Below are 14,994 nucleotides of genomic sequence, written 5' to 3'. Positions count from 1 at the left end.
CACTTAGGTAAGAAATAGCCCCTTGGTGAGAAGAGGTATCCTTTTTCCTGGCTCTGCTGGTATTCATCCTCCAGTTGCCTCCCCTTCCTCCTCCTCCTTCTTCTCCTCCTCCTTCTTGCCCTCCTCCTTCTACCCCTTCTCCTCATTCAGCTGGTATTCATCCTCCAGTTGCCTCCTCCTCCTCCTTCTCCTTCTCCTCCTCCTCCTCACTCAGCTGGTATTCACCCTCCAGTTGCCACCGCCTCTTCCTTCTCTTCCTCCTCAATGCAGTGAAGTTTACACCATGATGTGCTGTGGCCCTGCTCAAATCTTTTGCCTCCTCTCCATTGGCCCTGGGGCTGCTGCCTTGACGTGGGTCTTTGTTGCTGTCCCTCTCCCCAGCGTTCTCTCCCAGCTGCCTCCATAATTGTCCACAATTCCCAGCATTCCCAGTGCCTTCAAGACAAACTCAGACTCTCCATGTGGCACCTAAGGCTCTAGTCCCTGTCAATTTCTATTTCCTCTTCTGCCTCTCCCACCTGAAACCCTCTTTCATCCAGAGTTTCCCCAGCCTCTGCCAAGAAACCCTTGTTCCCTTTCTCCTCCTGGCAATACCTCCTGGTCTTTCTAGTCTTGGTTTAAACAATGCCCTCCTTAGGATGTCTTCCCCGGTTGGGTGACGCTTCCTGGGGCTTCCCTCTCCCTTGGTGCTTATCACCCTCTACTGCAATCAGGGCTGGGGACCCAGGGCACCGGAGGCACTGGTGCCTAGAGTGCAAGGTACTTTTAGGGGCTCATGAAAATGTTTTATTTTAAAATTAGATGAAAAAAATGTAAGGGTCAAAGAAAATGTGTTTTTTTCTCACATCAAAAAAATAAATGCGTAGGGCCCATGAAAATCTACTGAATTATTTAAATTTTTATTTTTTTAAATAGAGGAAGATGCCTCATGAAGACAAAAGCACCTAAGGCCTGAGAAAGTGAGAATGTGGCCCTGACTCATTGCCATTGGTTTCCCCTTACCACAGTGGCGTTGGGGGGTACCCCCAATGCACTGTTATTCGTAAGTCTCTGCACCCCCAGCCCCGTTCTCATCACCTATGACTGCTTTCTGAACAAGAAAAGAAGTGCAGAAATAAATGAATGGCCTTGCGCAAGGCTCTTGACTCTCCGAGTCTCCATTTCTTCATCCGGACAACAAAGTTTCAGCTTCACGGGGCTGCTGCGGGGATCAAGTAGCGAGTGGGAAACTTTTAGAATTGCCGAGCGTGCAGCAGTTCCTGAGCTCGTGCAGAATGTGGGTGGGAAGGGGAGGGCAGAGGTTGTTGAAGGTGGCTCCAGGTGGCTTTGATACCTTTCTTCTGATAATAAAATTACCCTTTTTATACACACAGAGCACTGGAAGGACAGACACCAGAGTCTCACAGGGGCTGGCCCTCAGCATTGGTTCTCTGTGGAGTGAGCAACTAAACTAGAACAACGCACAAGGGCCCTTGGCCCCAGAAGAACAGGCTTCTTTCATTTTAGGACATTAGGCTCTTTTAGCTTCTTTTCCTTTCTTTTCTTTCTTTCTTTTTTAAACCATACTACTTAGAAGTGCGTGAAGCCCAGGTCTCTGTCTCACTTTCCCTTTGTGTTCCCGGGCCTGGCACAGGTAAGGGACACAATGAATGAAGGAATCCCCCATCTCAGGGCCCTGCGTGGCACCCATCAGCATCAAGGCCTCTGACCCCAGTGGGTGAGAGGAAGTGCAACCCCCCCCCCCGTCCCCCTGAGCGCAGGGCCTGCCACGAAGAGAGCTGTGAAACGGAGACTCAGTTTACCCAAGGTGGAGTCTCAAGCACGTCAACATGGGGGCTGAGGAAGAGACAGGATATCTCCGCGGCGACAGAGCCCAGAGGCACTTAAGAAATCTTAGTTCTTGTCCCCTCCTCATAAGCACTTCGGGGACAGGTTTCCTGTGTTCCAAGTAATTTAATTCCCATGGCTCCCGAAAGGCTGGAACGGTTTCCTTTTCAGAGGCTGTGGGTGCCTCTGAGAAGGAAAGTCACAGGCAGTATCAGTCTTGCCCATTTTCTTCAGTGCTGTGTCCAGCGTCTGAAAGCATGCGGGCACACAGTAGGTGGTGACAAGCGGACGAACTGCCATCGGCGACCGCTGGGTAACTCCCCAGTGCAGGGAACAAAACCCGCCTCCAGACAAGAAGACCCTGCAGGCCTCCCGCACCCTGTAATTTGGATCTCCAGGAATCGCCTTTGTTGTGGGCGCCTAACCTCAGGCAAAGCGAGCACCTGCTCCTCCCGCCGGTCCTCGCAGGAGGACCCCAGGCTGCTGCGCCCCGGCTGCCTCTCCCGGTCCCTGCGCTCCGCTTCTCCGGAGCTGGGGGACCGGGGGCGTCCCGGGACCCGCAGCCAGGGTCCGCCCAGCGCTTCCAAGCCGTGGTAACGCGCCTCCCCAGGTGCCCGACACCCCCCCGGAGGCCAGCATTCTTCGCTTCCTAGGGCCGGGCCGGGGGTCTGGGGCTGCGTCAAGGGCCTCGTCAGGCACCCCCAGGCCTGCGGGGGCAGGATCCTGAGTCACTGCCGCGCACGCCCTCTCCTCCCGGCTTCCATCCTGGGGCCACCTCCGCCCCGCAGGGTCGGGCCCCGGCGCAGCCGGCGCTCTGCGGGTCTGCTGTGCGCCCCTCTCCCGGTCTGCTGTGCGCCCCTCTCCCCAGCCCGAGTCACTGCGGCCGCCGCCCCAACCCCTGGCTGGCTCGGGGGAGCCTCGCTTGTCCGCCCCTCCCATGAGAAGCCCGAGTTCTCAGCGCTCCCAGGCGGCTCCCGCGGGAGGGGGCGCGGCCGCCCCCACGGCTCCACCCTCTCCGCGGGGCCGCAGCCATCTGGGGCCCCTGCCAGTAGCGGCCGCTCCGGGGCCCGCACCGAGCTCGCGACCCGCTTGCGCGGCGGGAGGCAGCCCCGGGCAGGGACTCCGGCCTCCCCAGCGGGCGCTCCCGGCGCTGAGATGCCCCGAGGGGGCGGTGGCCGCGAGCCGAGCCCGGGTGGAAGCGCGTCGCAGCGGACGCGGGCGCCCCTCGCCACCTCAGTGACCCTTTGGGAGCCGGGACCGGAGCCCCGGAGGCGGCGGTGCGGGCCCGTGGGGGCGGCGAGGTCCGTGCCCCTAGCGTCCGGAGCGGGCGCAGGCTGCTGAGCCTCGGCTGGGCTCGTTGCCTCCCGCCTTTCCCCCCAGCCCCCCGCGAGCTGGCAGAAGGAAATAGCGCGCGGCCCCTTTAAATTTACCCAGGAGCCCTTAAAGGAGCCCCAGGGGCCCCAGACAGGAATCCCCACCCCGGTCCAGCCCGCGCCGCCGAGCGAGCAGCCTGCCGTCCGTGCGGCCGGCCGCCCCGTGCATGCGCCCCGCGCCCCGGGGCCCCGCGCAGCGAGCGCTCTGCGCGGGCTGCTGCCGGCCCCGCGGCCCCGCGCCCCGCCGCCCCGGGGCCCCGCTCCGCAGCGCAGCGCATGGAGCCCGGCGGGGACCACCGGAGCCGGAGCAGCGGCGGCAGGGGCGGCCCCGGGCCAGCAGTGGCCTCGGCACGGGGCCGACGGCTGCCGCCCGCCGGATCAAGCGGCAGCGCGGAGCCGGAGGAAGACGAAGGCGGTAAGAGCTGGGGCCGGCGGCCCGGGCGGGGGCCCCGGCGTGGGGGAAGGGAGGGCTGCGGCTCGGGGCCCCTCTCCGCCGCCGAACAAAGCGGGGGACGCGGGCAGGGCGGCCGGGGGCGCCACCTGGTGGGCGCAGAGCGCGGCTGCAGGGCTGGCGGGGTAGCCCCCCGCCCAGCTCCCGGGGTCGACCCGCGGGGCTCGGGCGGCTCGCCTCCCCCTTAAAGGGCCCCGCGGCCGCCCGCAGCGCCCCGCCTTGGGGGCCAGGCCCGAGGGGCCCCACGGGGCAGGGCGCCACGGAGCGAGGCTGGTAGATTTGCGGCCCCCGCCCCTTTCTCTTTTAGATTCCCAGGTGGTCTGCCTAATCGGGCTGTCTCTTAAAAGTCCGCCCAGACCCTGGGTCCCCTTCGGGGGCTTTTCCCCAGTGGAGCTGAGCTCAGCTCCAAACTCTGCTGTTTTAAATCGGGCTGCTCCTCTCGTCTCGTGGCCTTGTGAGAGACAAGCACCCTTTTTCTTTTCTCCCACGTTCTCCATAGGAAAGTGCATTGCTTGCGCCCCGGGGGCCCACACCGTCTTTTCCCACCGCGGGCAGTTTTTAAAGCGATGGGTTCGCCCACAAAGGCAGACACCCCTCCGGCCGGTGCATTCTCCCTTCCCTTCTTTTCAGAATTTTTTTTGCCCTAATTTGTCAGCTCTAGCGGAACCAACCAGTCCTCCTCGTTCGCTCTCAAAGGAGACTGTTTACTCATTTCCCGGCTGCAGGGTCACGCCTTAAGACCCTTGAAGGTTTCCTCCAGGCCAGGGAGACTGCCCGAATCTCCAGGCTCCCCTCCCGGTCTCTCCCCTCCCAGAAACGCCCCATCCCCTTTTGTTTTTAAAGAACCTCGGCTCCTCCCCCTTTTTCGGCTCTTAAAGGGCCAATCCACCTTAGACTAGCCTGGATCCAGCGCTGGAAGGATGCTTAGAGACCAGCCAGCTAGCCAGTGTTTTTGCAGACAAAGAAGCTCAGGCCCAGATGGCGGACATGACCTATCAAAGGTCACAGAGCAAGTTACCAGTGAAGCCAGGACTTGAACCCAGGCCTATGACTCCGAAGCCGGTGGATTCTATGGACCTACTTAAATAAAAACTAAAACAAACAAAAAAACTTCCACAAGGGTGACAGGAGCCCTTTCTGATCCTGTCTTTTGTTTTCCCAACCCTGTGATTCTCCACTGGGAGAATGACCAGAACCTGCCTGTGTGCCCAGGAGACCATGTTTCTAAATCAAGAGGGGTGGGAACTGTAGGGAGGGTAGGGGACTGCTCCGGGTGTCTGGCACAGGGAACACCATTGGGTTAGTGGGGCCTCTCCAGTGCCCGCCCTTCTGACTGCTGGGCAGTGGCCGGCTCCCTGCCATAGCAGCAAATAAAGCCCAGAAAGACTTAATGGGCTTCAGTGGATGGTGGCCACTCCCTGCCGCAGTGTCATTAGTTGCCACTCTGGTGGCCCTCCTGCCATCCCTTTACAGGGTCATTGGTTCCTCCAGAATCTGGAGAAGTTTCAGTCTCAGAAACTCCTTTCCCTGGAGATGTTGGCAGCTTTGTCTTGGGGATCCCTCCCATGTGGGGGCCTAGATTTGGGGAACTGACAATGCCTAGCCCATCCCCAAAATGGGACTCTCAGGAAGCCGTATTTGAAGCGTTACTGGAAAAAGGGAGAAGACCTGTGGGTGGGGCCCTCCTGGCGGGGGCCCCAGGCGGGTGGGTCCCGTGTGCAGCCCTGGCTGCAGACAGATGCCCCCTTTGTTTGTCTGGCCCCACTGCCTGCTCTGCTCCGGCTGGAACCGCCCTGGCCTGCTGCTCTCCTGGCTTTCTCCCTACAGCTCTTGTCCAGAAAGGGCACCTTACAGAGCTAGCTGGCTCCTTGGCCCTCACCTTATTTTTTAAAAAGTCAGAGCTATTTCCACAGTGCCCTGCGTCCTTTTGTTCTTGATCTCCTGTTAAAGGGTCCTTGCCCTTTGTAAAGGGCTAATGTTTTGGCTCCCGCTTCTCTTACATCCCTTTTATTGCTGTTGCCGTCCCTTTCCTGCCCCGGAACACCCCCTCCCCCAGCTCCCTTTCTCAGGGCTCACCATGGAAGCCCTCGCTTCTTTCCCTGGAAATCAGAGATTGAAAAACTGTCTCCCTTTCCCCTTCTTCAGGGCAAGATCTTCAGCTGGAAGGGGGTGCCTTGGGGTCCTGGGGGAGTGCCCCCCTGCCCTCCTCCAGGGCCAGGGGACCAGCATCTTCAGGCAGGAAATATTCAGACCACTGTGAGGCCCGGGCCTCGAGGCCTGGAAAGAGCCGCATCCCTGGCCGTGACCACCGGCGCTACTACCACGACCACTGGCGGCTGGAGTACCTGATGGACTTCAATCCTGCCCGGCACGGCATGGTGTGCATGGTGTGTGGCAGCTCCCTGGCCACCCTCAAGCTCAGCACCATCAAGCGCCACATCCGCCAAAAGCACCCCTACTCCTTGCATTGGAGTCCCCGGGAGAAGGAAGTCATCAGCAACAGCTGGGATGCACACCTGGGGCTGGGGGCCTGCGGAGAGGCCGAGGGCCTGGGGGTCCAGGGGGCTGAGGAGGAGGAGGAGGATGAAGAGGAGGAGGAGGAGGGGGCCGGTGTCCCACCTTGCCCGCCCAAGGGCCCAGGTAATGCAAATGCAGATTCTGTACAGGCAGGGGCCTGGGTGGCCAGTGGGGCACAGTGGGCCAGCTGCTCTGCCAAGGAGCTGGTGTTCTTGAGCAAGGCACTGCTCCTCCTCTGGGTGGGGTCTGTTTATTGCCCTTCTTATACAAAGGTGGGGGAAGGACAGTGGGGTGAGAGGGTCTCCGATGTCCACGACAGCTTGGACATTCTGTGGTTTTTGAAGTATCAAAGAGAGAGGTTGGGTGACAGGCAGTGGAAAGGCTTGGAGTGGGGAGGCCTGGCTGGGGTGGGTGAGGGAAGGGGAGGGTGCTGGAGAGGTGTGGCTGACGGTGAAGGCCACGGACAGGGCTAGATTCTAGTCTAGGGGAGGTGTGGGTGGTGCTTGAAATGCTAGCAGAGGAGGGTTTAGGGAGGTTTAGGGAGTTAGGATTTCAGGAGAGACGAAGAGAAGGGCAAAGGTTAGGCCTGGGGCCCAAGTGAGTGAGAGGCTTGTGGGAGACCTGGCTGTAGTGGGTGTGCTCCCGTGGGGCCAGCGTCTCAGTTCCTTCCCTCCAACCCTTTCAGGCAAAGCCCCAGCTGGTGGGGGCTGCCGGCGCCAGCGGCGAGGGGGCCCAGTGGCACCCCGGGCTCGGCGTCTGCGCCTCTCAGCCTCCCGGAGGGCCGGGGGCAGCAGGGGGCTGGGGGCCCGGCGCCTGGAGAGGAGGCTGAAGGAGTCCCTGCAGAACTGGTTCCGGGCCGAGTGTCTCATGGACTATGACCCGCGGGGGAACCGGCTGGTGTGCATGGCCTGTGGCCGGGCACTGCCCAGCCTGCACCTGGACGACATCCGTGCCCACGTGCTGGAGGTGCACCCTGGCTCCCTGGGGCTCAGCGGCCCCCAGCGCAGTGCCCTGCTGCAGGCCTGGGGGGACCAGCCCGAGGCGCTGTCTGAGCTCACCCAGTCCCCACCAGGTGCGAGGCCCATCCCAGGCTGAGACCCCCTCATATTGGGGCTCTGAAGTGGAGTCTGTGGCCAAAACTGGGAGGCAGGGACTTAGGGCTGAGGGCTGAAGGCCAGGAGCTGGCGCTCCACACACATACACTGCCCCCGCCCCCAGACAGAGACAGACTGGGGCCTGTAGCTTGGGGCTGGGGTGAGGAGCCAGGATGGACCCCTCTGCGTGGGCAAGGGCAACCCAGCCAGCAGGCTGAGCCCCTCTCCCTCACCCCTTCCCCAACAGGCGATGACCTCGCCCCCCAGGACCTGACCGGAAAGAGCCGGGACTCGGCCTCCGCTGCTGGAGCCCCCTCCTCTCAGGATCTCAGCCCCCCAGACGTAAAGGAAGAGGCTGGCTGGGTCCCTGAGAGGCCCGGGCCCGCAGAGGAGGAGGAGGAGCTGGAGGAGGGCGAGGGCGAGAGGGCGGGGGTCCCGGGCCGGTCGCCGCGGGGCCGCGCCCACCGCCGCCACCCCCAGGAGCGCTGGCGGCTGGAGTACCTCATGGAGCTGGACGGCGGCCGGCGCGGCCTGGTGTGCGGGGTGTGTGGGGGCGCGCTGGCCTCGCTCAAGATGAGCACCATCGAGCGCCACATCCGCCGGCGCCACCCGGGCTCCACGCGCCTCGGCGGGCCCGTCCAGGCCCTCATCGCCCGGGAGTGGAGCGAGAAGGCCACCCACCTGCTGGCCCTGGGGCTGCCCCGCCCCGAGTCCCCCCAGGGCCCCGCCCCCCCCGGCACTGCCGCAGCCTCCGAGGAGGGGGGAGGGGACGAGGAGGAGGAGCCAGAGGAGGAGGAGTGGGGTGAGCGGTGGGGCCAGAGCAGGCGGAGAGGGAGAGCCGGGCAGCTGCTGGGGCAGAAGGGACTGGAGGATGGATAGAAGGGCAAAGATGGGGTGACCGGGGATGAGACGCGGGGCCCAGCCCGCTGCCCCCCGCCGTCGCCAATGCGGTCCTTTGTCCCTCCCTAGGCGACGTTCCGCTGTCCCCTGGAGCTCCTTTGGAGCGGCCTGCCGAAGAAGAGGAGGACGAAGAGGACGGCCAGGAGCCTGGGGGACTCGCCTTGCCGCCGCCGCCTCCCCCGCCGCCTCCCCCGCCCCGCAGCCGGGAGCAGCGGCGGAACTACCAGCCGCGCTGGCGGGGCGAGTACCTGATGGACTACGACGGCAGCCGGCGCGGCCTGGTGTGTATGGTGTGCGGGGGCGCGCTGGCCACGCTCAAGGTGAGCACCATCAAGCGCCACATCCTGCAGGTGCACCCCTTCTCCATGGACTTCACGCCTGAGGAGCGCCAGACCATCCTGGAGGCCTACGAGGAGGCTGCGCTGCGCTGCTACGGCCACGAGGGCTTCGGGCCGCCCGCCCCGGCGCCGCGTGACGGCGGCGCGGACCTTAAGTCTGGCGCTGTGTGTCGGGCGTAGCGGCCTAGCGGACCCCCGGGTCGGGTCGGGTCGGGTCGGATCGGCCCCGCCCCGCCCTGTGCTCGCCCGGCCCTCCGGCTGGGAGACCCTCGCGTCCGGTGTTAGCGCTTCCCGCGGCCACGCCCCCCGCTGGCCGGGCCGGGCGGAGACGGGGGATCGGGTGGGGCCACCGGCGTCGGTGCGGTGCCACTTGGGTCCCTGAGCCAGTAGGTGCGCTGCGGGAAGCGCACTCTCCCATCTGCCCGGAACCCTGCCCTCCCCGCGCAGGGCCCACGTTTTCCAAGAATCCAAAGCGGCCTCCAAGTGTTAGCGCCGAGCGCTCCCGGCCGCACCCCGCGAGGGGATCCTCCGCAGGCAGGTACTGGGGGCGCCGTCAGTCAGTATTAGGGCCAAAGGGGGCCCGTGCGGGCTCGGGCTCTGGCTGTAGCCCTGGCCCTGGCCCTGGCCCTGGCTGGGGGCCCAGTTCCCTGCAGCCTTGCACGCTGGCAGGCACGGCTCCCAGCTTGGGGGCTGCTGGCTGCCCTTCCCTAAGTGGGATTCTCGGCCTCTCGGAGGCCCCGGCTGCGAACTGGGGCTTCCAGCGGGAGGCTGGGCCGCGGGCCTTGGGAGCCTTGCCGGAGTGGGAAGGCGCGTTGGACCGAGGGCGGGGCGATGCGCCCGGGGCCCGGGCTGGACCAGCTGCGCCTACCTCCCCGGCAGGCTCAGGGAGAACCGTGCGTCCGGGGGCCCTACCCTCCTCCCAGGCCGCTGCCACGCCCTCCAGGACAGATCTTGTAAAGGGATTAGCACTTTTTTTCCTTTGCTCCTCTTGCCCCGAGGTCCCCTGCTTACCCCTAAACTCAGAGTCAGGCGCCACCAAGTCCGTGGGAGCCCGGGGCACAGGCGGTCCCGGCAGTCAGCCTTCGATTCCCGCCCCATCCCCATCCCCGTTTGTCCGCGGTGGATGCGGCGTCCGTTCTCAACCCGCAGGGCCTGGGGCCGGGCCTCGGCCTCTCTTCCCCGTGGCAGCCCCAGGCCCTGTGGGGCAGGTATGGGGCCCCGCGATCTCCCAGGCAGGTCCGAGAGGGATGTGTAGATTCATTCTCCTGTGGAGAACAGGTGGCCCCGAGATCAGGCCCTTTTTTGCTCTTCGTATTTTATTTTGAAACTGTATTTAATGCTTTTATATGAAAGGGGGAGGGGCGGGGACGGAGCTGACCCAGTCACCCTTATGTGCAAATGTCTTATTTATTATGCGTGTATCAGAGATAAGCTGTGAGGTGGTGGAGGGAGGACCTGAAGGAAGGAGGAGCGAGGGCAGAGTGGGGGACGGGAGGACCCCAACTAGCTGTGCTGATGTTACTCCCGCTGGGAGACTCCGGCCCCTACTGTCTGCTCTTCACAAAGCCAGGCTGCTGTAGGAACAGTTCCCGCGGTCCTAAAGTCGGGGCGGGGAGGCTAGTGGGTGGAACTTGAGGGTTGGGTCTGGAGGAAGAGATGCCCTGGCAGCGGTGGCCAGCCCCTGCCTCGGGGTGGGAAAGCAGAGAGCAAAGAGGAGGCCCCTCTTCTCATCCCTGACCTCCAGGCCAGAGCCCAGGAGTGGGAAAGCAGAGGGCAAAGAGAAGGCCCCTCCTGTCATCCCTGACCCCCAGGCCAGAGCCCAAGGTTCAAGTGCCTCAGGCCCAGTCCCCTTGACTCTTCCTGTTTGGGAGTTGGATTTTATACCACGGATTTTATAGCATTTTTATATAATTCAGGATTGTCAGAATTGGAAAGGGCCCTGGAGATCACTAGTACCACCCTCCTCACCTTCACAGATAGGTAAATTGGAGCCCAGGAACCAAGATGATCACACAGCCAGGTAGGGACAGTACAAAAACTAGAATGAAAATCCTAGCTCCCGACTCAAGTGTTCTTTGCACGATACCACGCTGCTTCCCAATTCGCTGGTCAGTTATTAAAATTTGTCAGGCCTGCCGAAGGATTGACATGCTGGGCAATGCAGGCCACCACGGTGGATCTGTGACTCCTGAAGGTGGCAAAGCCCTGCACACTGCCTTGGGATGAGCACACTGAGCTCTGCAGGCCCTCAGCTGGAAGGCGCCATCCAATCGCCCTTCCCCTCCCCAGCAGAACTCCAGAGGTGTGGCGGCTGCCTCAGGGCCCAAGGCCGCCTGGGCAGGGGGCTTTGTGCTCTTTGTTGTGGAGGCCACCAGGGATTCAGGAAGATCCTGAATGGGTTGTCAATTGACTGAAAAGTAAATTCCCAGTGAGTTTGAACCTCCACGGTTTTTGAGACAGTATTAAAAGCTTGAGAACGGAGATTATGGATGGCACCAGGCTGTGCACTGCCATTCTTTTACTTTCCTTCATGCATTTTTTTCAGATCCAGAGTTATTATCACCACTTTTTTTACTCTGCCCACTCCAAAACAGTAGGTAAATTGGGGCAACCAATTTATAATCACTCAAGCCCACTGCCAGAGTTCAGATAAGCCAGAGCAGAGGGGTTAGGTTTCCCCACCTCCATAGGCAGGGAGAGGCCTCAGAAGAGTGGATATCTTTACTGAGACAGCCCCACACACACCAGTGGCTCTCAAAGTGTGTCCCTGAGACCAGCAGCATCACCTTAGGATCTGCTAGAAATAAAAATTCTTGGGCCATACCCCAGGGTTACTGAATCAGAAACTTGGTTGGGGCCTAGCAGTCTGTTTTCATGAGCCCTCCATTGATCTTGATGCAGCTGAAGTGCTGGGCACCAGTGAACGGGAAGGGCTGCGGCAGTGATTCCAGTGATTCCTGCTTTGATGGAAGTTATGGCCTCACAGGTTAGAGATTGCAAGTTGAGTTGGCCCTCTTGCCTAGGTGTGCCTCCTTGCCTTGGGATTCTGACATGAACAGGTGAAGTCTCTTCATGATTTTTTTTTTCTTTTTGTTAATGGTATGCTTGCTATTATGGCCAATATGTAAATGTTACTCTGAATACATATATACCATGTTACTTAGTGACATTATTCAAACATTTGTATGCGTATTTGTGAAATTGTTTGCATCAGTCATTTAAAAAATATTTCAGCCTAACTTTTCTAAGAGGTATGTTGAATACATTTTTAAAAGCCAGCTTAAGGGTCACAGCAGCCTTAGTTTAGGAGAAGAGCTAATCACAGGTGACCACTCAAGTTCTTTCAATGAAGACCTGATGATGTATTTAGTTCCCATTTTCCACGATGATTGACTCAATTTAAGTGTATTGTGGCTGTATGTAATTTACAGGCTGCTTTACATTGCAGGCGGGAAAATATCCCAGGCTGGTGTGAGGCTGAACTGGGGTAAAAGACCCCCTGACCCCTCCTCATTCTTCTAAGGTCACCACCTCTTAGAGGGTCTCTTATTTTCTTTCAGAGATCAAACGCACAGTTATGCTCTACAACTAAATTCTGCAGTCTTGGGAATCCTTACGAGTACCAACTGTTAGTCACTTTTTAAAGTCCCCAAAGTGGAGTGAGGATAGGGGGAGTGGAAGCAGTGTTTGGTTCTTACTTTACCCAAACTGTGTATAAAGAATAAAGTTAGCAGAATGATGCCACAGTCATTGTTTGTGTTTTTTTTATTAATACCACATCAATTTGCAATTTTACAGGAACCAAGATTCAAGCTCCTTAGGTGCTACTGTATTTTTATGTTGCACGCACAGACACGTACACACAGTTTCATTAGTAATTTTTCATCTATAGGTTTTTCTTAAAAAAAAAAAAAAAAAGTCCTGTGTGGCACAAAGATCTCTTCAATTATCTAAACACAGCAGCAACAAAAGAAAAGAACTGGATGTGGCGCTTCCACTGCAGAAGGTCCTTTGGAGGGGAAGCCCAAAAAGACAATCACTGACTTCCTGGGAGGGCAGAGGATGAGGATGGAGAATGCACTTCCTACTAGGACATGAAACCAGTTAAAACACTCAAACGGGGCTAAGAAAATAAGATGGAGTAAGGCAAGGGTAACTTTTACCCATCCAAATTCCTAATTTTCCCAAAACACGTAGAAAGACAATTTCCTTCCACTACTTTTTGCAGCTGCCGTACTTTGGGACCATCAAATATCATAGCCCTTACTTTAAACTCACCAGTGCATATTCCCTCTGAACGATCATGACTGAGTGAGAACCTGAAGGAATCCACAGATGATCTTTCTTTCAAGTTCACTGAATTTTCATACTGAAGGTGAAGAAAAAAACTTGCCCCCAAATGGGAATCGGAGATTTGAATCTCGGGTAAAGATTAAGAAAAGAACAATTGGGGAAAGATCAAGAAAAAAAGGCTTTCTGTGTTTCACCTCTTGAGAATGTTCCCCCCACGGACTGAGATAGGATCACAATAACTCAATAACTGAGGAGCCCACATGCAGGTTATTTTTTTCTCTAACAAGTTTACAGCAGTGTACAGCAGTTACAGACATTTATTTTATAATAAGAAAAGTACAACCATATTTATTAAACTTAAGGTGAGGTGGGCAGGGGAGAGGGAGGAAAGCACATTCGGGAATGAGTTCTCTAACGCTCAGAACTGGTGTCCAGTAACATAGAAACCACTTTCCCAAATGGCAGAGCCTTTCCTTCCCTGGGGATAGTGGCAGAGGGAGTGGCGGCCACCGCAGCATTCCTGCTGACTCCCTCTCAATCCCACTTTCCATTTCCATTCTTTTTTATCAGATGGCATTCTTGGAATCAGGAATTATCACTACCACCTGTAAGTTATTCATCAAGTTGAAAGTTAAATCATTAAAGAAAAGGAATATCAGGAGTAGCTGCTCACATTGTGGGGCAGGAAGATAGGATTTGAGGGCTGCAAAAAAAAAAACCAAGGAAGATACCACTCTCCTGTCCCCAAATAATTTTTTCATAAGTTAATCATTACTTCTTAAGGGCAAAACTATAATGGATAGCTGAGTAAGACCAGTGCTGAAAACTGGATAGAAGGACCCAGAGGTATTCTATCTTTCATTTTCTCTTTACCTCCAATCTTTCCCCTTTCAAGCTACAGGTAAAGGCTCCACCACCATTAAGGTATTGACTTATCCTATGAATTTGATTCTTTCTTTCTTTTTCTGAGTTCTAAGATAGTTCTTTTTTCAGTCCATCAATTTTTGTGCTTGATACTGAGGGTTAAAGGGAAAGGATGGGAGAAAACACCAAATTAAAAAAAAAGCTTGGAATGCAGGCTCAAGCTGACACTGAGTATGTTCCTTCATAGTACAAGTAATGACGTTATAACTATTAAATGGTGTTTTAGTAACTGTTGCATTTCTGGTTTCCATATACTTATTCTGCCTTTTTTTTGGCGATTCCAGGAAGTTTTGCTTGGATCCTATTGAGAAAAGGAGGGGAAAAAGAAAGAAAGTGAAAACGTTAGCATTTGCTCCAGGTTTTTATTTTAACTGTGATGCCAGAGGACAGTCCTGGACTTGCATAAGCAATGTGAAACGCATTCTCCCGGCTGGGAGCGGTGGCTCACGCGTGTAATCCCAGCACTTTGGGAGGCCGAGGCAGGCAGATCATGAGGTCAGGAGTTGAAGACCAGCCTGGCCAATATGGTGAAACCCTGTCTCTACTAAAAAATGCAAAAATTAGCCGGGCGCGTTGGTGTGCACCTGTAATCCCGGCTACTTAGGAGGCTGAGGCAGGTGAATCCAGGATAATCGCTTGAACCCGGGAGGTGGAGGCTGCAGTGAGCAGAGATCGCACTACTGCACTCCAGCCTGGGTGACAGCGAGACTCCATCTCAAAGAAAAAAAAAAAAAAAAAGAAAAATGTTAACAAATTCAAAGCGTTGGGTTTACAGTATTTGCTATGAATAATTCAAAATAAAAGCAGGGCTCATGCCTGTAATATCAGCACTTTGTGAGGCCAAGGTAGGAGGATCACTTGAGGCCAGAAGTTTAAGCCTGGTCTGGGCAACATAGTGAGACCCCCATCTCTATAAAAAATAAAAAATTTGCCAGGGCATGGCACATGCTTGTAGTGTCAGCTACTCAGGAGGTTGGGGTGGGAGGATCACTTGGGGCAAGGGAGGTCAAGGCTGCAGTGAGCTTTCAGTTTGTGCCACTGCACTTCAACCTGGGTGACAGAGTGAGACCCTGTCTCTAAAAAGCAAAAAAAAAAAAAAAAAAAAAAAGAAAAAGAAAAGAAAAAAACATATTATTGTCCTCTAGGTATGGGGAAAAAAAGTAAAAAGAAGAAAACAACTCTTTGATATAGGAAGTCATAAAGATGTTTATCAATATTTTATTTCCTGATTTAATTATTAATTGGTTTAAAAAAATGGGAACAGAGATTTGGCAATC

The 14,994-nt window shown here is 57.1% G+C and overlaps 2 protein-coding genes across 7 annotated transcripts in view; one reads left to right on the top strand and one right to left on the bottom strand.

The window, feature by feature from the left end:
- Window positions 1-2,689: 2,689 nt before the first annotated feature.
- ZFTA (zinc finger translocation associated) lies at window positions 2,690-12,250 on the top strand. 2 transcript variants are annotated; one of them, XM_055297857.2, is made up of 5 exons: window positions 2,690-3,615; window positions 5,797-6,291; window positions 6,854-7,240; window positions 7,510-8,064; window positions 8,232-12,250. In XM_055297857.2, exons 1-5 carry the CDS (start codon window positions 3,477-3,479, stop codon window positions 8,678-8,680), a joined length of 2,025 nt encoding a protein of 674 aa, XP_055153832.1. In that variant the 5' UTR covers window positions 2,690-3,476; the 3' UTR covers window positions 8,681-12,250. The 2 variants fall into 2 exon arrangements, with proteins under 2 accessions (XP_055153832.1, XP_055153746.1); XM_055297771.2 differs by having other exon boundaries at window positions 7,510-8,076.
- The window catches only part of RTN3 (reticulon 3), an 84,074-nt gene continuing 81,327 nt past the window's right edge, over window positions 12,248-14,994 (bottom strand). For all 5 annotated transcript variants that reach the window (XM_055296745.2, XM_063642398.1, XM_055296437.2 and 2 more), the window contains one exon: window positions 12,248-14,018. In XM_055296745.2, coding sequence (XP_055152720.1) covers window positions 13,973-14,018 — 46 coding nt within the window. In that variant the 3' untranslated portion in view covers window positions 12,248-13,972. The remainder of the gene's footprint in view (window positions 14,019-14,994) is intronic.

The sequence above is a fragment of the Symphalangus syndactylus genome, chromosome 1 (genome assembly GCF_028878055.3).
Source record: "Symphalangus syndactylus isolate Jambi chromosome 1, NHGRI_mSymSyn1-v2.1_pri, whole genome shotgun sequence".
Lineage (NCBI taxonomy): Eukaryota > Metazoa > Chordata > Mammalia > Primates > Hylobatidae > Symphalangus > Symphalangus syndactylus.
Note: the sequence above shows the minus strand (reverse complement) of the source record. Positions and strands in the feature narration are given on the sequence as shown.